The sequence below is a fragment of the Pezoporus flaviventris genome, unplaced genomic scaffold (genome assembly GCF_033815535.1).
Source record: "Pezoporus flaviventris isolate CSIRO_AGI_PZ_B2104156 unplaced genomic scaffold, CSIRO_AGI_Pfla_v1 ptg000213l, whole genome shotgun sequence".
NCBI classification, from domain to species: Eukaryota; Metazoa; Chordata; class Aves; order Psittaciformes; family Psittacidae; genus Pezoporus; species Pezoporus flaviventris.
Genome location: NW_026892761.1, coordinates 1,065,995 through 1,087,621, shown reverse-complemented (window position 1 = coordinate 1,087,621; position 21,627 = coordinate 1,065,995). Strand labels below are relative to the sequence as shown.

General features: G+C 63.3%; 2 protein-coding genes across 2 annotated transcripts; both read right to left on the bottom strand.

The window, feature by feature from the left end:
* Window positions 1-2,162: 2,162 nt before the first annotated feature.
* On the bottom strand, window positions 2,163-3,898 carry FOXS1 (forkhead box S1). Its single transcript, XM_061441313.1, has one exon. The coding sequence runs from the start codon at window positions 3,528-3,530 to the stop codon at window positions 2,202-2,204; it is 1,329 nt and encodes a 442-aa protein (XP_061297297.1). The 5' UTR covers window positions 3,531-3,898; the 3' UTR covers window positions 2,163-2,201.
* Window positions 3,899-4,259: 361 nt separating this feature from the next.
* Window positions 4,260-16,823, bottom strand: DUSP15 (dual specificity phosphatase 15). The gene is given in 16 exon segments (XM_061442040.1): window positions 4,260-4,706; window positions 4,808-4,926; window positions 5,008-5,403; window positions 5,475-5,576; window positions 5,882-5,981; window positions 6,082-6,122; window positions 6,694-6,883; window positions 7,255-7,479; window positions 7,482-7,937; window positions 11,015-11,224; window positions 11,384-11,555; window positions 11,948-12,022; window positions 12,564-12,613; window positions 12,991-13,073; window positions 14,783-14,816; window positions 16,374-16,823. Coding segments are annotated over 16 exon segments (2,415 nt in total). The 5' UTR covers window positions 16,395-16,823; the 3' UTR covers window positions 4,260-4,565.
* Window positions 16,824-21,627: the final 4,804 nt, after the last annotated feature.

Here is a 21,627-nt window from a genome sequence, read left to right as displayed (position 1 = left end):
CACTTCTCCAGCCTCTCCTGCCCCGAGACCCCACAGGGGCACCCACTGTGCCTTTATCAGAGCCAGGAGAGGGGGGTTGTGGGCTACCTGTGGAAGCAGCCGTAGCCCTATCCCATGCACCCAAATGAGGGGCAGAACGGGGATTGGGAGCCCCCAGAACCCGGGGGAAGGGACCCATTCCGCAGGGGTCAGTGGGCACAGTGATAGGGCTGATCCTGGTCCAGCAAAGGCTATAGCAACCAGTGCCATCCTTTGTATGGGGTCTTGATCACCCCCACATACACCTGGCTCAGTCTGGGGTGTTTGCATGAGGGCCCACAGCATCCATCCTGCAGCCTTGAGCGCTCGCACTCAGCCTTTTCCCACCCCTGCACCCATCCCCATGGCACCCACCCTGCCTGCACAACCACCGGCTCCTGCAGGGAGGGAAGGGAAGCGGGCAGACCTCCAGCACCGGCACCACCGGCAGCAGGTTCAGCCTGTGACCAGGTGCAGCCCAGTCCCCATCCACGGCACGGCCCATGCTGGGAACGGGCGAGCGGGCCGGGGGCCAGGCCACCCACTGCGAGCAAGGGAGGAGCAGGGAGAGCCGGAGCCATGAACCGGGCTGGGTGTCGAGGTGGGGGAGCGCTAGGACTGCCCGTCCCCGGGGGCTGCAGCTCGCGGGGCAATGGGATGCTCCATGCGGTGCCGCGCTGCTCCCAGGGCAGGGACCCCATCCCCGTGTTCCCAGGCGCCGTGGGGAGCCGGGGCGGGCGCGGGGCCTGGCCACGCTGCGTGGGAACCAGACGGCCCCTGGGCACAGCCGCGGCCTCGCTTCCTCCGGCGCCCCCGGGGGAGCGCGCAGGAGGGGGCTGAGGTCAGCCGCGCTCGCCGCGCCGGAGCCGCCAGCATGATGTAGGCGCTCAAATATTGTTTTCCATTGGGGAAGGGAAAAACTAAAACGGGAGAAGAGAGAGGCCGGGGCTGAGCGGCGCGGCCCCCCCCTGCCCTGCCCGGGGCTGGGACGCAGCCATGGCCCCGCCGTCTGGGGGCTGATAACGGGGCTGACGCGGCCACAGTGCTCCCTGTCCCTGAGTGACGCAAGGGCTGTCCCTCGGTGTCAGCGCAGCCCCCGCAGGGACCCCCTGCATTGGCCAAACTGAGGTGCCGTTGGGCTTGAGGAGCCCCAGACCAGCTTCCCACATCAGCATGGGGTGCGCTCTTCAGCCCCGGCATCGTGCCTGCCTGAGGCTGCCGTGCCCTGGGGTCCTCTCTCCCAGTGTGGGGTGGGCAGGATGGGGGCATGGGCTCAGCACCCCACTTGGCAGCATCGCTCTGCCCCTATTCCAGCCCTGCAGGAGATGCTGCTCCAGTGGAAAGATGTTGGTGGCTGGGTGACAGCCTGCCCACCCGGTGCCCCCCAGCCCTCCCCGGTGCCCAGCCCGGTGCCGGCAGCGGTGACTCAGCCAGTGCCTCCTCACCAGCAGCCGCCCGGTGTGATTCAGATGGGAGGAATCTGCTTTCCCTGCCCGTTCCCACCGCAGCCCCTGGCACAGCCGGGCTCTAGGGGTGCCCTGGCCTCGGGGCATCTGCAGAGACCTGCTGGGACCCCAAGCGGACACCGGCACAGCCCTGAGCAGGGGCAAAGTGGGGCGGGAGCCCTGTCCCGACAGAGCAAAGCCCCATGCAGAGTGCCACCACTTCACCGGCATCTTTCTGGAGCCGTGTCCTGAGGCTGGTGCTGGTTGTGCCATGTGTGGCATATGGGAGAATCCAGGCACTCTGAGTGGTCCCAGGCACAGTGAGGCAGCAGCAGGGCTCCGTGGGGGCTCGTTCCTGCTGCAGCACATCCTCTTGCCCCTCATGGATGTGGTTCCCTCCTGCTACCCCAGGACAGGGCTTCTCATGCTCCTGGCTCCACGTTGGAGCAGGACCTTGTCCCCAGCATCTGCCAGGGACACAGGACCTGGATGCGGGTCCCTTGACCCAGGCCATGCCCTATCCCCATGCTGCCTCACCGCATCCACCCAGAAATCCCCAATGGAGGGACCGGCAGAGATGAAGGCTGTGCCGGTGGCCTGGGGGACACGTGTGCCCCAGCCAGCGCCCAGGATGGGGCAGAGGGCCCCCAGCTCGCCCCTGCCCACCCCGAGCGGGGCACTGAGACCACAGAGGCAGCGTTGGGGAATGCGCTTTATTCGGTGCGGGGGGCCGGTCCCTCACTCGAAGAAGAACATGCCGGGTGTGCGGTAGAGGCAGGGGGGCAACCCCAGGGGGTACCCATTGCCCCCCTGCAGCGGGATCGCCCCCCCCGGCCCCCACGGCTCCTTCTGCTCACCCGCCCGTGGCCCCACGGCCCCGAAGGGCGCCTGTCGGGGGGCAGCGGGGGCCGGGGGTGCCGCGGCCAGGAGATGCTCCAGCGCGGTGCCGCAGGGCCGCTCCTTCACGCAGAAGCTCAGCGCCTGCACCCGGCACTGGTAGCTGCTGCCCAGCGCCTCGGGGCCCGAGCGGCCGAAGGAGCCGAAAACGGGCAGGGGGGGCTGCGCGTAGCCCTCCCCCTCCAAGAAGCAGGACGGGGGGGGCTTGCCCGTGCCCAGGAGGGGGCTGGGGAAAGCGGGGGGCACCTGCCCGAAGGGTTGGCCTGGCCCCAGCCCCGGGGGGGCCGGTTCCTCACCCTCCAGCTGCCCCGGGGGGGTGCCTGGGGGGGCCGGCGAGTCCTGCTGGGGGTCCCTGTGCTGGACGGGCAGCAGGGCGGGCAGCAGCGCAGCGTGCGGCGCCGGGCGCTCGTACTGACCTGGCCGGGGCAGCTGCAGCGCGGCCGGGAGCCCCCCGAGGGCAGTGTCCTTGGGCAGGCGGCTCTCCGGGGGGGCGAGGAACGGCCCCTTGGGCTGCGGCGCATCCGGCAGGTACAGGCAGGGCTGCCTGGCCTTGGGGGGCTGCCCCCGCACACAGGGCTCGGCGCACCCCGGCACTCCGGCCCCCTCGGGCAGCGTGGTGGGGCTTGGCAGGCGCCCCGTGGCCACCGGTGAGGGGTAGCCCCCCTCTGCCTTCCCCTCCTCGGGCAGCGGGGCTGCGGGCGGCCCCCGTGCCCGCTGCTTCGGGGGCTTCCCGCGCCCCTCGTCCCCATCGGTGCCCGGTGCATCCCGGAGGCCTCTTTTCCTGGTGAAGCGCCGTCGACGCCGCAAGAAGCTGCCGTTCTCGAACATGTTGTAGCAGTCGGGGTCGAGCGTCCAGTAGTTGCCCTTGCCCGGCTTCTTGTCGTCGCGGGGCACCTTGACGAAGCACTCGTTGAGGGAGAGGTTGTGGCGGATGCTGTTCTGCCAGCCCTGCTTGTTCTCCCGGTAGAAGGTGAAGCGGCCCATGATGTAGCGGTAGATACCACTGAGGGTGATGCGCTTCTCGGGCACACTCTGAATGGCCATGGTGATGAGGGCGATGTAGCTATAGGGTGGTTTGGTGGCCTCGGCGCTGGGGAAGGGGCCTCCGGACGGCTCGGGGGCCGCTGGGCTGCGCAGCACCGTGTCGCCGACGGGGAGGTCCGGCTGCATCCTCCCGGCAGCCGCGGTGCTCCCGCTCTGCCGCCCGGCCCCGGCGCGGCCGTTAAAACCCGCTGGCGGCCCCTCCTCTCCCAGGGCGGAGCAGGGCTCCGGCGGCCAGCGCTGGTCCCTGCGGGCGGGCGGACGGGCGGACGGACGGATGCACTGCCAAGGCCTGCGGCCAGCAGCCGGCGGCCCCGGGGCTGGCACGACGCGGCCTCCCGGGGCAGAGATGGGCAGTATTGGCCTTGGCTGAGCCCCTGGTATGGTCCTCGGGTCCCCCAGCCTCTTTTCCCATGGGAAGTTCCCAAGACCTGGGTCTCATCCTGAGCTGCCCACATTGCGCAGCTGGGACCTGGACAGGGCTGATGGGGATGGGGCTGCTGATGGGGATGGGGCTGCTGCCCCCTGCCCACCCCAGAGCCTGTTTTCTCCCAGCCTGGGGCTGTGCCAGATGGTGTGCAGTGTGCTGGACCTCTGCTCTATGCCAGGTCCCCACACTGTGCTCCAGGTTACAGCACAGCCCCCACCTCCTAGGAGCCCTCTCACTCCATTCACCAGGGGAAACTGAGGCACGGGCACTGAGGACCTCTGAGACAGGCTCAGCAGAGCAGCTGATGAGCACCCCGCTGCTGCCTGCACCCCTACCAAGGGGCTGGACCCGCGGCAGAACAAGTCCAGCTCCCCCAGCTGCCTCTGCCCCACTTAGACCGGCATCCGCCCCCCCACTGGAGCCAGAGGTACCAAAACACAACCTTTATTTCTAAGGTTTGCAAACGGTGAGTCCTGGTGCTGAAGGAGTGAGGGCAGAGCTGGCTGTGCCCCAGCTCACCAAACACCACAGCAAATCCCACCTGGATGGCTCCCCGGGAATAAATACAGTGATGCTGAGGGGGGCTGCAGACATCAACCGCCTCTGTCAGTGCTGGACTGCATCCAGCCTCACAGTGCTGAGCCCCACACACACCGGAGCAGGGCCACGGGGAGGATGAGCATCCTGCTTGGAGGCTTTGTCACGCCTGGGTTCTCCCCTCCCTCTGCCCGGGCTCAGGGCTGGCAGAGCTGCCTGAGGACGTGGGTGATGTGGCTGGAGGGGCTGGGGGCACAGGGCTGGGGGCAGTCACGCAGCAGCATCGGCCCCATGCGCTGAGCATGATGGAGGAGCTCCCGGGCAAACACCGGCTCTACCTGCGGGGGCACAGAAGTGATGGAGGACGGATGCAGGTCTGGGTACCACAACGGTCCCTGTGCCCGGCTCAGGGATGCTGTGAGCTCCAGTGTGTACTCACATGGGCCATGATGAGCTTCTGGAAGTGTTGCCCAGCGCTGGTGGGGAACTCCTCCCCAAAGCACAAGTGGATCTGGTACTGAGGCATGGGCTGCCCATGGCTCAGGTACCCCCGCAGCTCTGCAAGACACCGGCACCGTCAGGGGACACGGGGATCCCACAGGACCAAGGTCTCCTTGGGAGGGCAAGTTGGGCACTTACGCTGCAGGAACTGCTGCGTGTCCAGCAGCTTGTAGGTCTTCTCCCTCTCCAGTTTGTTGGGCCCATCCCTATGCGGGGCAAGGGGCCCGTTCCAGTACACCCTGCCCTGGCACTGCCGCTTCATGAAGACGCCCTCGGGTGCTACCCACAGCAGCACCCCGCGCTCCAGGTGCGGCAGGAGCCGCTCCAGCACGTCGGTCATCCCGGCCACCCTTCCGCTGGCCCCGAGCGCCCGCGGCGGGGGAAACTCGATCTGCTCCATGCAGGAGGGGCCGTAGAGCCGCTCGCTGCCGGCCGGCGCGGGGCGGGAGGTGATGCGGCAGCCCTCGGCCGTGCGCGTCGTCACCTCCTTCACCAGCAAGTCGCAGTAGTAGAGGCGGACGTGGAGCCAGGAGTCTGGGGCGAGGGGAGGCTCAGCCTGCGGCAGCGCGGGCCGGGGGGCACAGCCCGGCCAGCGCGGCTCCTACCTGAGTGGTTGATGTCCTCCACGGGGAGGGAGGGCGGCGGCCTGGGGAGGACGTGGCCGTGGGTTGGGTTCCAGCGGTAGAAGACTCCCCTCAAGTGGCACCCTGGGCCAGGGCAGGGATGAGGTGGCAAAAGGACATGGGCAGCTGTCCCCAGGGGACCCCGAGGGCTCCAGCCCCTGGGCCAGATGGGCAGCAGGGTCCTTCATGCTCCTGCTGCTCATTATTGGGCCCCTAAAGCCCCTGATAATTGGGGCACAGAGCCCCAGCCGTGGTGTCCATCCCCATGGGCACTGCCTGCACACAGGACAGGGTGCAGAGCTGTGGGGAGCTAGGTCCCTCCTGCCGGGCAGCGGGTGCCCCCTGTCCCCAGCCCCATCCCGCTGCCAGGGACCAGGGTCCCTCCTCACCTTGCTCTGTCTGGTGGGTAGAGAGAAGGGGCAATGGAGACACGTGGCACATCACTGAGCCCTTCTGGGCATCCTCCTGTGGGCTCCCCACGGTGCTGTCCTGGGGAGAGCAGCGGTGGGGAGGGATGAGTGGGGGCCATGAGGGAATCTGGGGCTTTCACCTTTTCCAGTCCACAGGCAGCTCCGGGGGCCTGGCTCACCTGCTGGTTCTTGGCTGGGGACTGTGTGTCACCATCCTTCTCTGTGGAGAGCAAGGAAACCTGATGAGCTCCTAGCAAACAGCAGGAACAGCCCCTGGGAAGATACCTGCCTGCCTGGGACACCCAGAGAGGAAAAAATGGGGAGGAATCACTGAATCCCAAACTGGTTTGTGGTGGAAGGGACCTTAAAGCTCACCCAGCTCCAACCCCTGCCACGGGCAGGGACCCCTTCCACTGGAGCAGCTTGCTCCAAGGCCCTGTGTCCAACCTGGCCTTGAACACTGCCAGGGATGGGGCAGCCACAGCTTCTCTGGGCACCCTGTGCCAGCACCTCAGCACCCTCACAGGGAAGAGCTTCTGCCTCAGAGCTCATCTCAGTCTCCCCTCTGGCAGGTTAAAGCCGTTCCCCTTGGCCTGTCCCTACAGGCCCTTACAAAAAGTCTCTCTCCAGATTTCTTGTAGCCCCTTAGGCACTGGAAGACCATTGTAAGGTCTTCCTGGCACCTTCTCTTCTCCAGGAAGGGTGACGTCTGTGGGACACGGGGCTTGTACAGGCAGAGTGCAGGCATCAGCCCCAAGTCCTGCGCAGGAGGAGGGATGGCAGGGACATACCTGCAGCCCAGGTGCCGTCGGACACGATCTGGTACACCTTGTAGGGCTCGGAGATATCCAACTGGCTCCTCTCGGGCACCTCCTGGAAGTCGGTGCTCTTGTTGAGGGCGCAGCGGAGACGCGTCTTCCATGTGGATGGGTCGGCCTTGTCCGTGCCCTCGTGGTGCTTCCCCTTGTAGATGGCCCAAGCCTGGGGGAGCAGAGGGTGCCCTGTGCCATGGGGGCTGCCAGCATCCGGGCCCCCAGCTCTTCTCGACAAGAGTTCCGCTGGGGATGGGGTTGGGGGGGTACAACTGGGGCTGTGTGTCCTGGGAGGCTGCTGGGTGTTGGGGGGTCCTAGGGAAGCACATGGAGCTTGGCTATGGGGAGCCCTAGGGTTGCACATGGAGTCGGGTGGGGGATCCCAGGGGTGCTCATAGAGCCAAACAGGGGGTTCCCAGGGCAGCAGAAGGAGCAGGGCAATGGGGAACCGTGGGGGTGCACCCGGAGGTGGGTGGCGGATCCCGGGGGTGCTCCCGGAGCGGGGGGGGTGTGGGGGGTGTCACTGCTCTCCGGGGGTACCTTGAAGAGCGCCGCGTCCTGCTGCTGCCGGTAGTCCTGCTTGGCCGCGTGCTTCCAGGGGATGCGGAAGAGCGTGCGGTGCCGGTTCTCCCAGCGCAGCCCCGGGTACCGGCCGCTGTCGATCTGCGCTATCAGCCACTCCTTGAGCCGCATGGGCCCCCCCGGCGCCGCCATCGCTGCCCCGCGCCCCGGGAACGTGCTGGGGCTGAGAAAACGAAAGCGCGGAGCCGGGTTTCACTTTCCCTTTCACGCCCGACTCTGCCGGCTCCGGCTGCGCTGCCAGCCCCGCGGGGGGGGGACGGGACACACGGGGCTGCCACGGGAGGGGGGACAGGGCCACTCATGGGGTAGGGAACAGGGCAGTGCACGGGAGAGGGGACGGCACCAGGGAGCACAAGGGACTCCTCTGCGCCCCTCCCGGGCGCCTCCTCTCGGACTTTAAGGACCCGCGCACACCCCCCGCAGGGGACAGGGGAGCCGCTCCCCCCATCCTCCTGCTCCCGGGACCAGGACATCTCCCTGCCCCGGGGCCGTGTCCCCCCATGGGACCAGCGTAGCCCGTGGGTGTGTGGGGCTGTGGGACCAGGCGCAGGGTTTCCAGGCTGCTGTGAGCAGGGACATTGCCCCATCTCCCGGATCTCTGCTCTGCTCTGCACGTGCTTCGCGGGGCTCTGGCTGCTGAGCTGAACGGGAACGGGGTGGGAAGAGCCGAGAGGGGCAGTGCCAAAGGCTGAGGGGGGCCGGGGATGGAGCCTGACTCATCCCGCCCTGGCCCCGGGTTCCGGGCAGAACCGGTGCCCGTGGTCACAGTGCTGCTTCTGGGCACCTTCCCATGCCTCAGGGAGCGGTTCCCGCACCCACACCGCACTGCGGGGAGCGGGGTGTCAGCACTGGGACCGGACTGGGCGCCGCGAGGGTCCCGAGCAGCCCCGTCGCTCCCGGCTGGCTCCTGAGCATCCTTCCCTAAGCCACAGCTACCAGCAGGGTCTGTCCTCCCAGCCATCCTTTTAGGAGGAAGAGGTATTTCACCCTGAGTGAGGTGTCCCTGCCCATGGCAGGGGTTGGAACTGGGTGATCTCAAGGTCCTTTCCAGCCCAAACCGTTCAACGATTCTGCGATCGCTGCTGCAGAGCCACGTGTGGCTGCACGGGAAAACCCGGCTCTGCCCCTCCTGCAGCCACCAGGTCTCCTTTTGCAGCCCGTTGGGTTTCCTTTCCAGCTCTGAGTCAGAGAAAGTCGCCTCTCGCAGGGAGGAGGATGAGTGGTGACACACTCAGGGCTGTGGAGCTTTGAAATGAATAAGCAGCATCACAGCACCCAGCCCCGGGCTTTCCCAAAGGACAAGGGGACGTGGCCACATGGCACCGATGGCACATGGAGCACACAGAGCTGTTCATTGTCCTTACTGAGCCCGCCCGTGGCCCCTTCACTGATGGAGGATCCGCATCTCTCCTTGGGAAGCAGGGCGATGGCAGGGGGGCAGCACAGCCTCACCCAGCGCCTTGCACGGGTTACGTGCAAGGCCAGGGGGCAATGGCAGCCGGCGCCAGCCTGACGGGATAAGCCTCTATCAGCAGGGATTTCATCTCGTGCGACCCACAGGACCTGTGGATCTGATTACCCCGGGATCCGTGAGGATGCTCCGGGGTCCTCGGGGCTCCATTTGTGCTTTGCGCAAGGGAAGGTGAAGCTGCTTAACCCTTAAACTTTTCATGCCAAAATGAGCTTCTGAAGGAGTCAAACATTAACTCAGGGCTCACCCTGCCCTCGCCTGGGCAGTGCAAACCACATCTGCCAAACTAAACACGTTTTGCTGGGCTGCAGAGCTGGGCTGGAGGTGCCGTTGCTCTGAGTGGGGTCACAGGGAAACCCTGTGCCACAGCGTGCCCTGGCATGGGGCTGACAGGAGGGTGCAGCCATGTATAGGGCACACATCCATCCCTGGTGCGTGGTCCTGGGGTGTTGGGGGGGGTAAATGGTGCTGGAGAGCCCTGGCCTGGGGATGAAGGAGCTTGGAGGAGAGTGGGACCCCGCGGTGGAGGGTGCAGGTAACTCCATGGGCTCAGTGCCTGTCCAGCAAGGTGGGAATTGGGCTCCTGGCCTTCGTGGGTCACCCCAAAGCAGCACCAGCCCTGCAGGCAGAGGGAGGAACCACGGACTGAGGCTCTGGCAAGGAGCTGCTCACACAGGAACCTCGGGGCTCCCAGCAGCAACTCAATTACCCTCCCCGAAACAAAAGGGAGCTTTAGGGTGCCAAAAGGTGGAGCTCGGTGTGGCACAGCCCGTGGGAGTAACACCATAACCACCACAGCCCCTCCTGCCCTGCACTCGGTGCATCCCCTGCAGCTCCCACAGCATGGGGGGCCCTGCACTGCCCCAGCACCAGCACCATGGGCACCAAGGGACCCTCGGGATGCCTGGCTGGGGGCTCACCTTCAGCCACCATGCAGGGCTGAAGCAGTGATCATTAGTGACTGATGGGCACGCTCTGCCCCATGCTGGTGTCTCTGGGGAGCGGGCAGTCCCTGCTTTCCAGGAAGCTCTTTCACCCTGGCACCCCATCACACACAGCTGGCATTTGTCCTTGTCCCTGTCTCCCCTCGGGGTCACATTCCCCTGCGGGAGAGGGGTGACAGGGACCCCAGAACCATGCTCTGGCTCCCAGCAGAGGGGCTGATGACCCAGCTGGGCATCATCAGCATCTTCCCCACCTGGGGCTGGGCCTCAGGGAAAGGTTTAAATAGGGCAGGTCCGGGAGGGAGCTGATGCTTGGGATGCTCAGCTGGTGCCGGGCTCTCAGCAGGCTCCTGGACCCGGTGAGTGAAGGGGCTGCAGTGAAACGGGCTCCGTGTGAGGGCCCTCCTGGAGCAGAACCTGTCCCCATACAGAGCCCTGCTGTGGCACTTGGGTTTCTGACACCCCCCCCCCCCCCCCATAATCTGCCTGCAAGGCAGCAGAGTGGTCCCCAGCCCACCCTGTCCAGCCCACTGTTGCCTGCTTCAGCAGCTCCAGACCTTCCCCATGCTGGGACCTTCCTCCTCAGCATCTCCCTTCTGACCCAGCTATCGCAGGGGAGTACAACTGTGCCCCAGGCGGATCGTGGAGAAAAGGTGTTTATTACCGGGGGGACGTAGAAAGTCTTTAAGCAAAATGGCTTAAGGCTCTGCTTTAGTGAGGTCTGGCCAGGTTAAATGCTTAGTTCCCACCTTTTGTACAGATTGTGCCCTGGGATGGGTGGGAATGGGGTGCAATGGGCTCCAAAAGCTGCAGTGCTCGCTCAGGGCTTGTGCTTGGCCGGGCTGGAGCTGGCCCCTTGCTATGGTGCTGTTACCTGCTAATGCACCCGCTTGCCCCTGCTCCACATCCACCTCGGCTCTGGGAGCTTGTGCTGCTGGTGGGGAAACCCACACCCTGTGTGCCCCGAGGGCCGTGCAGCGGGTACCCAGGTGCTAAAGCTGCTGCTGGCATCACCTGGGTGCTGACCCCCTTGGTGGCCCTGTGGGGACAGAGACCGGTGCCTCTCACCAGGCGTCCCCGGAATGCTGGATGTGAAGAGGCTGAGCCCACCGAGCGCTGCGGAGCCCAGCAGTGCATGTGAACCCCTGCCTGCGAGCCAGGGCAGGGGACGGCACGCTTGCACCCCAGAAGAGAAGAAGGAGCTGGGCTTGGTGTGGGTCCCTGCACAGCCCCCTGTGCAGCGGCTCCTTCGTCTCCCCCAGGCTATTGGGTGATTCTCGCTCCTCTCCCGTGGCTGGGGTCACTTCAGACAAGCCGGGATGCAGGAGAACGTCCTCTTCACCCGCAGCAGGAAGGGAGTTGTGCTCCTGATGTCTCTGCCCCTTGGGACCCGTCCTTGCAGTGCTCCCTCTGTCCTGGAGGGTCCCCCTCTGCCTGCTGGCAGCAAAGCTCTTATTTCTTCCTCATCGTTGAAAGGGGATGCCCCGTACCTCTGCTTCAGGTGCCTGCGGACCTGGGGAAGGAGGAAGAAGCAAACTAAGGTGCCTGTTTCCAAGGGCAGGTCCCAGCCTGTCCACAGGGGGAGCAGGGAAGCAGCCCGGTCCCGTGGGGACCCATCCTTGCTCCGGGACCCTGCTGAGGAGCAGCGCAGGGGGGCAGAGGCCGGTCCCACCTTGCGGGCTGCGCCGCCGCCGAACTCAGCCAGCTGCTGCCTGAAGCCGGGGTTGGGGTTGGCCACAGGCCGGATGGTCCTGATGGCCTCCAGCACCTCCTGGCAGCTCAGCTCCGTCACGGCCATCACGTAGGCGACGACCACGGTGGTGCTGCGGGAGATGCCAGCGAGGCTGGCGAGGGAAAGGGCCGCTGTCGGCAGCGCATGCTGACCCCACGCCTGCCCCTTCCCTCGTCCCCAGCTATTTCAGTTCCTCTTCTCCGGGAGCTTGGGAGAGCTGAGCCCTTCCAAGGTCCCCTCCATCAGTGCCTATAAATACCCGCTGGTCCCGGGGCATTGAGAGCAGCGGCTGCAGCCTGGCTGCCTGCCCCAAACCCTGCTCTGCTGCTTGCCCAGCGGCAGCAGGAGCTGCCCCGTCTCCAGGGCTGCCCCATGCCCCTGGCTCTGAGTCACAAGGCACAGCCCAGGGTGGATCCACGGGCACGGGGCCCTCTGGCATGGGCTGGCTTTGCTCTGCTGTGCTGGGGGGGCCACAACATCAGGCATGGGAAATGGAAACGTTACCAATGGACGAGGCAGTTCCCTCCGTGCAGGCGACACTGGTGGATGAAAGTGATGCATTCCTTGAAGTGCCTCTTGCTGGCAGGAGAAACAAAGCAGGTGGAATAAGGACTTCAGGGGTGGAAGGGGCTTTTTAGGCTGGAGGCCCAGCAGCCCTGCGTGTCTGGGGATGAAGCACTAACAAACTGCCTGCTGCTTTACAGGCACTGCCGGTAGCTGCCAAGACCTGGGCAGCTCAGTGCTGTTGTTCCCTAAGGGAAGGTGGAGGGGGCAGCTCAGGCCATACTGGGGATGGGGACGTGGTGCTGGGGATGTGTGGGGCTGCCCTGGGACTTGTGTGACTGGGGCTGGGGCAGCAGGAGCTTGGCTGCTCACACCTCCAGCCCCACCAGCACCCTTGGCTGGCTCCACAGCCTCCACCCGCTCCAGGCACCTCCCGCTTGGGCCAGGACCTGCTCCCCAGCAGTCACTGAGCTGGGATGCTGTCATGGTCCTGAGCTGGTCCCCAGCACCGGGACATCAGCCTGCGCTTGGGGAGCTGGAGGCAGCGCCTCAGCCCCGAATGCCCTGCGGCTCCCAGTTCTCCCCAGGCCAGCCCTGGCACCCCCAGGGTACTCACATGTTGGCCTCAGGGGTGTCAGGCAGGGGGATGCGGAGGTAGGTGATGTCCTGGAAGACACAAAAGGGAGAGGAGGAACGTGGGTGCTGTGGCTGGGGTGACAGGGATGCTTGCAGCCAGCCTTTGGAGCTTTGTTCCCCCAACACAGCATCTCTTGGCAGGGGAGGGCAGTGCGGGACAGGCAGCTCATGGGAGAGGGTGGGAAACAAGATGAAGCTGGAGGCTGGAAATTGTTTCCCATTAGCATTCAAGGCCGGGTTAAATCACACAGGGGCCTGTTTCCCATGCGGGCCGGCTGCCCAGCTCCTCTGGCACCGCTGACCGGGGAGAGGTGCACGTGCTGTGGGATGCCTGGGGGAAAGGAAGGTGCTGCAGCATGGAAGGAGCTGGGGGGATCCACAGGGTGGCTTCGGGTGCAGGACCCTACCTGCAGCAAGGGCTGGGGAGATTCATGAATGGAAACGATGTGTGTGATCTTGTTCCGGGTTAGCTGCTCCAGGTCTTTGGCATCTAAAGGATAAAACTAGATATTAGCACGTGCTTGTTCCTTACCCTTCTCTTCCCACAAGCACATCCACCGTGCTTCTGCAGACGGAGAGCACTCAAAGCCTTGCTCCAGCACCACACCCACCATGTGCAGCAGTGAGACATGGGTGAACACTCAGATGCACCCTGGAAATCCGGAGCCCAAACCCTGTGGTACCAAACCGCATCCTCCTGCCTGGAGGGCACTGGACCCTGCTGCTCTGCTGTGGGAAGGATTCACACCCGAATGGAAAACCCTCCTCTGCCAGCCAGCAGCTCCTGCCTGTGCCTGTCCCAGCATGGGGAGGAGATGGGCTGCCTGCACCCCCCCGTGCACACACGCCCGTGGCAATGGGACTCGCTGCACCCGCGGGGATTGCTTTGTCAACTGGGAGCGGAGCTGCAGGGATTTGGATCAACCACGAGTTCAGCTCCCGCTGCCTGAGCACCTGGGGTGTGCAGAGCACAGCTGAGCAGTGACCTGCAGCACTCCGTGCCCTCTCTGCCGCTGCATGCATCGAAGCCGGGCCTCCTCAGCTGTCTAAGGCAATGACCTGCTTCTTGCTAACGCTCCACATCCCAGTCTGTGGTCCCGGTCACTGGCCGGCGCAGCGGTGGTTGCACTGGGAGGGGAGCATGCTCCTCTTGCTGGCTGGGCGGCTTTGGAGCCGTCTCCCTTTCATGCCATGACCAGCCTGGGAGGAGGAGCAGTGTTTCCCATCTCATCGCTTTGGGTTTGTAAATGTTCACGTGGTGTTAAGACCTTGGCTCGGGAACCCAGCCCGTGATGTGCCAACGGCGTGATGTGAATTTTAATAGGAGAGAGCCTCAAGAGGGACGTTCTGCGGGTGCGCCGGGCGGGCTGCATGTGGGGATGGAGCTGGGGACCACTGTGGGGCCTTGCACGGTGCCCATCACCTTCCCACCGCCTCGGGCAGGCAGTGCCAGCGATTGGTGACACTGGCATCCAGGCTTACAGCGGCTGGAACAGCTTTTGGCTGGAGAAAACGTCTCTGAGCAGTCAGAGCTTCATGTAGGAGGCCTGAAATCTCTGTCCTCGCCCTGCATTGCTTGGCAGAGCAATGCTCGGGTGGCATCAGGCCGAGAGCCCCCATGCATGATCCCCCACGATGAACCTGGGCCCCTCTGCTCCCAGCAAGCCGCAGCTCCCCCAGCTCATCCCAGCGTGCTCCATGGGGAGCACAGGGTGCCCTGACTGGGGCTGTTGCTCTGGCTCCAGTGACATCGTCTTGGCAATTCCCACCAGCGGTTTTCAACTTTCTCACACTTCCAGCAGGAATCCAGCTGCCAAAAGAGCCATTAGGGAGGCAGGAGCACTAATAAATGCCGGTTCGGCGTGGCAGATGCCAGGATGTGGTCATGAATCGCCCCTGGAGAATGAAAACTCCTTAAAATAGTGGTTGGTGTGAGAAGGGGTGACTGCCTCCGGGAGAAATTCCCCCCCTGAGGGTGGGCAGCCCCCTCCTGCACCTACAGCTGGGAAACCCCCAACCAAAGCGGAGGTGGAGGGTTTCTGCCTGCTCTTTCCCCCCGTGCCTCCACTGCTGCCAGCACAGGGCAGAGCACCTGTGGGTGCTGGCAGGGCGTTGGGCAGCGTTCGCAGGCAGGGAGGCACCAGCTCAAGCCCAGCTCCCCGATGGAGGACGTCTGTGTGGCCGCAGGGCTCTGCTTACCGATGAAGTTCCCCAGGTAGAGGCCGGGCAGGATCTGTGGGACACAAGGGGAAGGAAGGGCAGGGTGAGCAGTGACCTTGTGCCATGGTACCCGTACCCACCGCGCCAGGACCCCCGTGGTTAGCAGTGGCCTTGGCTGAAAGGCCAAAGTTCTGCCATTAATGGACCATGACCACGCACAGGGCAGGAGCAGCGCCAGTGCCCCTGATCCTGTGTGCTCCAGAGGCTCCCTGGGATCCAACACACGGGGCTGGATGCAGCCCTGGCACCCTCATGGGTGCTGCAAGCCAGCTCTTCCTTGTTATCAAAACTTTATCTGAGCTCAGCAAGCAGCGTACACCTCGTACAGCCCCGCACTCTACCCGTGACTTGTGGAAGCCCTGCTGACCGAGGGACAGGGAGCAACAGGCATAGGGGAGCCAGCGGGGGATGCAGCAGTTCCCCGGGCCAGCCCCAGGCTCTACTCCCCTCGCTCTGTGCTGCAGGGAGCCTGTTCCTAACAGCCCAGGAATAGCTCGCTCTGGACATCGTGTCTTCATCTTATTTTCCTTGGGAAATTCCACTCCTCGTGATGAAAAGATAATTACGTGACGATGCCTCTGTTAATAGCACTGCAGATGCACGAGGACACCTTCTTCCCCTGAGCTATTTTATACTTCCCTATCTCCCAGCCTGGGCAGTGAGGCTCCCGGGCTCTTCACCCCGTGTTCCAGCTGGTTCCCCTGCGGCTTCTCCCTCCGGTGATGTTTGGTGCCCAGGACCTGGACAAGCAGAGCTCGTTCCCACCAGCACAGCTGGGCTCCCACTTATCCCACTGCCCACGTCTGAAAACGTTTCTCTTGCCTGAACAGCTTAAAAAAGGTTTTCTTTATGATTCATAGTATTCTGGCTCAGTTTTCTATCAGCTGCAGCACTGAGAGGAGTGGGTGGGAGAGCGCCAGCCGGCAAGGGCAGCTCCCAAGGGCAGGACACTGAGCCATGCATAAGGACACGTTCCTGTCCCCAGCACCCTTCTGACCCGCTCCTTACTGGAGGATAATGGGGCAGAACAGTCTGCAGCACTGGGCACTTCCCCAGATACTGAATGGCTGGGGGGGGGGGGGTGTGTAGGAGGGGTCTTTAAAGCTTAGAACCTGGAGATTTTTGCAGGGAGAATTCTCCGTTCAGCTTTGACAGGGAAAATCTCAAACCACCCTAACAGGGTGACCGTCCCCTCCGTCCCGTGGTGCTGAGCCCCACGCACAGCCCGGCCCCGCTGAGCAGGGAGTGCGAGACTGCAGGGTTTGGGGTCACACAGGGCTCCCGGTGGGTGCTCGGGAGCCGGTGCCTTGGCTTTAAAGGATTCCCCCCTCCCTCGGAGGGGCTCGCTGTCAGCCCTGCCCTCCACAAGCCCCGGGGTCTGTGGGACCGAGCCCCCGCTGCTGGCGGCGTCCCCGCCGCCTTCTCCTCCGGTTTTGCTCTGCCGGCAGCAAACAGCCCGCCTGGGAAGCGGTGCCGGGAGCTGAAACGCCGCTTGGCACCGCAGAGCGTGTCCCGCCGCCGCCACCGGGACAAGCCGCCCCGGCATGGCCGCCCCAGCGCTCCCCGTTACCTGGCTCATGCCGTTTCCCATGGCCGGCAGCGGGCGCCGAGGGGGGAACGGGGCGCGGGTGTCCTTGTCCCCAATGCTGCCGTCCTCCCCGGCCCCAGGCGCGGCTGCCGGCCCCGCTCCGGATGCTCTCCGGTCGGGTTTCCGTCATGAAGAGCTCGGCTCCCGCGGCGAGGCCGAGCCGGTGGCGGCTGTGCCGGGGCAGAGCGGACCTTGGCCGCTGTCCTGGGCGGCTCCTGCCAAGGCCCTTCCCTGGATGCTCCGGTGCGGCTCTGGCCGGGAGCAGACAAAGGAGGAGAAGCTCCCCCTCTGCGCCGTGGCGTGGGAGCACGGGGCCCGCGCTGCCTGCTGCCTGCCGCCGCTGCCCGCCGCGGCCGCACAAGGCTGCAGTGTTGGGAGAAGAACAAAACCTTTGTCCCGCTCCATCAAGGAAGGTCTGTGTGACCGCCCGGGGAAGCAGCGCGGCCACCGCTCCTGCGCCATGCCCACCCTGCCCTGGCAATGCCCACCCTGCCCTCGCAGTGCCCACCCTGCCCTCGCAATGCCCACCCTGTCCTCGCAGTGCCCACCCTGCCCTGGCAATACCCACCCTGCCCTCCATGCCCACCCTGTGCCATGCCCACCGTGTGCGAGCCCCCGGCCCTGCACACCTCAGGGCAGGCAGCGGGGTCCCGCCGCGGGAGGGGGGGTTCCTGCAGGGGTCTCTGGGACTGAGGGAATGCGGATCCCAGCCCCTGCCTGGCACCGGGACCGCAGCAGAGCAGAGCGGGGGGCTTGGGACCCCCGTCCTTGCCCGGGCAGGGTCCCCGCTGCCTGCAGCCCCGTCCGTGCCCCCCTGCGCTCTGCGGGTGCCCGCGGGGGCACAGGAGGGGAGGCCCCCGGGGCGGGATGAGCGGGACGTGGGACCCGGGTGGTGCGGGGGGGGTTGGAGCCCACGGGGCGGCACCGGGGGCCGGGGGGGAGCCGAGCGGACCCGGGACGAGCCCCGGGGCGGGGGGGACCCCACCGGGTTTCCGGTCCCACGAGCGCCCCCTGCTGCACAGGTTGCCATGGTGATGGTTGCGGCCTGGACGGCGCAGGCGCAGCCTTAAAGCGAGCCCTAGAGCCGGGCCCGAGGGCGGCGGCACCGGGGGTCAGAGCCGGAGTCACGGGGCTCACGTCCCCGGTTCAACCTCAGTGCAGGTGGGGGCGAGCGCAGCACCAGCAGAGCCTCCCGCTCCAGGCCGTGCGCTGTGTCCTGCCTGCCCAGCACATGGGGTTCGCGTTGGAGCCCCCTGGGGATGCGGCACCGGAGCCCGTTGGGGATGCGGTACTGGAGCCCGCTGGGGATGCGGTACCGGAGCCCCCTGGGGATGCGGCCCTGGAGCCCCCGGGGATGCGGTACCGGAGCCCCCTGGGGATGCGGCCCTGGAGCCCCCGGGGATGGGGTACTGGACCCCGCGGGGGATGTGGTACTGGAGCCCGCTGGGGATGCAGCACTGGAGCCCGCTGGGGATGCGGTACTGGACCCTGCTGGGGATGCGGTACTGGACCCTGCTGGGGATGCGGTACTGGACCCTGCTGGGGATGCGGTACTGGACCCTGCTGGGGATGCGGTACTGGACCCTGCTGGGGATGCGGTACTGGACCCTGCTGGGGATGCGGTACTGGACCCTGCTGGGGATGCGGTACTGGACCCTGCTGGGGATGCGGTACTGGACCCTGCTGGGGATGCGGTACTGGACCCTGCTGGGGATGCGGTATTGGACCCTGCTGGGGATGCGGTACTGGAGCCTGCTGGGGATGCTGCACTGGATGCAGGGCCTCTGGAGCGGCTCCGCTCTGGGCAGTCTCCTTTGTGTCTGTGGGCAGCAGGGAAAGCTCTTGCTGCCCTGTGCCCTCCAGGTCGCTGTTTCCACAGCAGGGCTGTGTTCCTGCTCTGAGCCTTGGCACGAATGGAGCTGAGGGTGGTTTGTGGTGCTGGGCTGCAAGCTGTGGTGGTTCTGCTGCGGGCTAAACCTGCTCCAGAGTCAGCTTGGGCAGCAATCAGTGCTGCCTGCCCTGGAGAGGAGGGTGCTGGCTGCATGGAAGCCTATGGAGCAGCATGGGTTGTAAGACCTGGCCTGTTCTCACTCCCCATGGCCATGTAGAGATAAGGAAACAACACGGAGCCTTTTGCCGCGCACAGAGCAAGCAGTTCTCCCTGGTGTCCATAGTTAGGGATTTCTCCTCAAGAGTCCGTGGTGCACTGGATGCCCAGCAGCTCCTCAAGGGCAGCTCAAGTGAGTCAGCCTGTGGGAGCGGCTCTTGTGCTGAACCCTGTATTTCTCTTTCCACCCAGCTGAGTCAGAGGAGCTGCTGAGGGAAGGCTGCGAAGAGCTTTCGGAAGCAGTTAGAAGCAGGAAAGCCTGAGGCAACAAGATGTGCCTTTGTTCTGCAGGCTTTCAAAATGCCTTCCGAGAGCCCTGGTTCTGGCAGGATTTTGCAAGAGCCCTGGCATCACTTGCATGACGAAGCCGGTAAGTGTGTGCTCTCCCAAGGAAAGAGACCCAGATGAATGAGGCCTTCATTCTGTGGAGGGAGAGGAAAGCATGCGGGAAATCCACAGGAAGAGCTGGGCAGAGCGAGGTGTTTCCTCATCAACACGTACCACCAAAGCACGTCTTGTGCAGCGGTTTGTGCCCTCACTTGAAACACAGCTCGGTTTATTGTGGAGCCCACGTGAACTCAGTGGTGAAGGTGTGGAGGAGCAGTGCTCAGGGGCTCTCACTGTGGGGCTATGGGCGAGCCCATGCTCTGAGTTCCTTAGGCTTGGCTGCAGGTGTGCAGAAGGTGGGTGGGTTTTGCAGGGCCGCTGCCTCCTTGGCTTCTTGTTAAGCAGCATTCCGGGGCAGCCCCTAACGCTGGAGCTGTGACATCTGCTTGGCTTCAGGGAACCCCCACTCATGAGATGCCAGCTGGGGTAAGTGGACTTCATCCTGACATGAAGAGGTGCTGGGAGACTTCATGAGCAGCCAAAAGTGCACTTTGGGGTGGCTTTAGTTGGCTTTAGCTTCTCTCTGCTCTGCAGGCAGAGACCTGAAGGGTAGCCTCATGCTCCAAATGACATTCATCCCCTCAGACCTGGAGCCGTGCTGACTGCAGCAGCTTCCACATCAGGCAGCATCCTGGGGACCGAGGCAATAGTGTGATTCCTTTAGAAATTACAATTCCTGATGCTGAGAAGCTCCTTGCTTCTCCCAGATGGCTGAAGCCATTTAACACGGTGGGTATCATGCAGTGGTGCAGAATTGAACGTAGCCCATCTGTGAGACCTGCGGGAGAGGGGTCACTTCACAGGTGGGGTGAAGAGGCTTCACCTCAGAGTCAGGCTTGTGGGTAAGGGCACGCTTGTGAGCAGTGAATGGGAGGTAATTATGCAAAGTAAGATGTGAATTACAGCCAGGAGGACGGCAGGCAGTGATTATCTAACTCTGCAAATAGGAACGTGTTAATTGGCAATGGAAAACCTTACATTAAGCTGATTTTCTGCCCACAACCTCAATTAACGTGGTAAATAACCAGAACACAGTAAACAAGGGTATGTGAGAAGCCTGGGGTGACTGAAATGCTCCCAACTTAAAGGAGCTCCTTTGTGGCTGACCTCAAAACTCGGAGTCAAAATAAGCTCCGTGTTACTGCTCCTGGGGGCCTGTGCTGTTGGGATGTGTCTGGGTGCTGCTCCCACACGTGGACGAGGAGCAGCTCAGGGCATGCAGAGCCGCATCCTGGGGCTGCAGGACTTTGAGGGGAGGGAGCCTGTTGTACCTGGGGTACCCGAAGCTGTCTGCAGGGGTTTTCTGCTCGCTCACTGTACTTTTCTGGCACCTTTCGTGACTTTCCTGGTTAATTAAGTTCTGCAACACACAGATTTAAAATGTGACTTCACAAAACTCCAACAACATATGTTGTGTTGCTTATATCGCCGCAAGCATGTGACAGAGTTTATTTGGTGCTTCCCCACGGGCTGCCTGCTCTGCTCTTTCCTCCAGGAACCCTCCCAACACTGCCAAATCTGAGCTTCTTGCACCGGGGATCCCCCTGCCCCCATAACGTTGAATAAATGTTCTTGTGTACAAGCACAAGATGATGCATTGGGCTGTGCATGGAAATTCTGGGAAGCCCTGGGGAAATGCTGATGTGAAAGCTTGTAACTCTGCTCTTCCATCTGCAGGTTGGCAGGTCACAGGGGGGAGTTTTCCTGTCCTTAAACCTGAAGGATATCATTGACTGAAGGTGAGAAGGACTCTGTTCTCTCTGGGGAATAGCCAACGGGTATTTTGTTCTTTGGCTCATTTCCTCCTGCTCTGTGCCCGTCTTGTGCAATTCCCCAGGGCAACACCAAAGTGTGCTCAAGGTGGGTTTCCCCAAACGGGCATCACTTTATCTGGGATCTGACTTCTTACACTCCGTACATATTCATATATAAACCTCTGATCTTGGGTACAGTTAACACTAGGCAGCAGTATCAGCAGCTGGGGTATATTAGACATTTCTCTGCTTTGTAGGTTGGAATCCTGACTTGAGAGTCTATGTTCTAGTGATGTCTGTAAGTGCAAACCACTGCTACTGTGCCAGAAATGGATTCCCTTGCCTTCACACTCAGCTGCTCCTTTCCTCTTCTCCCAGTACATCCCACTGAAGGCCTGGTGATTCAGTCACTTTGCTCACACAGGCTTTACTCTGAAGAGCAGAGATGATGGCTGTATCCCACCTGTCTGTGCATGCCATGAAGAGGGGTAAGAAAAGGACCTTGTCACTCCCAGCTCCTGCACACACCTTCAGCATTTGGCTCTGCTGTCACTGTCACCTTTTGTTCTCTTTCCATTGGAAAACTGGTGTCACAAGAGTGCTGGAAATGTCAGTTTGACAGATCAGTTAGGACCAAAGCTGAAATATCACTCCTTTTATTGCTAGTGGTTGAATTTTGGCAGCCTTTCTTCTTCCTCAGCCTCGCAGACTGTGAGAACAGAGTGATTCATGGAAGAGAGTGATTTGATTTCCTACATGTCCCCCTTGCTGCTGTCCTGAGTTTGATAGCTTTCATTTGATTCACACGTCTTCCCCAAAGGAATCCCACCTCCAACTGATGGCTTAGGAGACAGGAAAATCCATCACTTCTGCCTGGGAGAGTTCAGCAGAGTTCATGCTTGCTCTGGGTGATTAAAAGCCATTGGGAGTGGGGTACAGGAGGCTGCCTTGGGTGAAGGGGTGCTGAGGTTTGGAGGCACAGTGACAT

Excerpts from the sequence above, each read along its gene's own strand:
- FOXS1 (XM_061441313.1), bottom strand. The coding sequence starts at position 3,530 with ATGCAGCCGGACCTCCCCGTCGGCGACACGGTGCTGCGCAGCCCAGCG.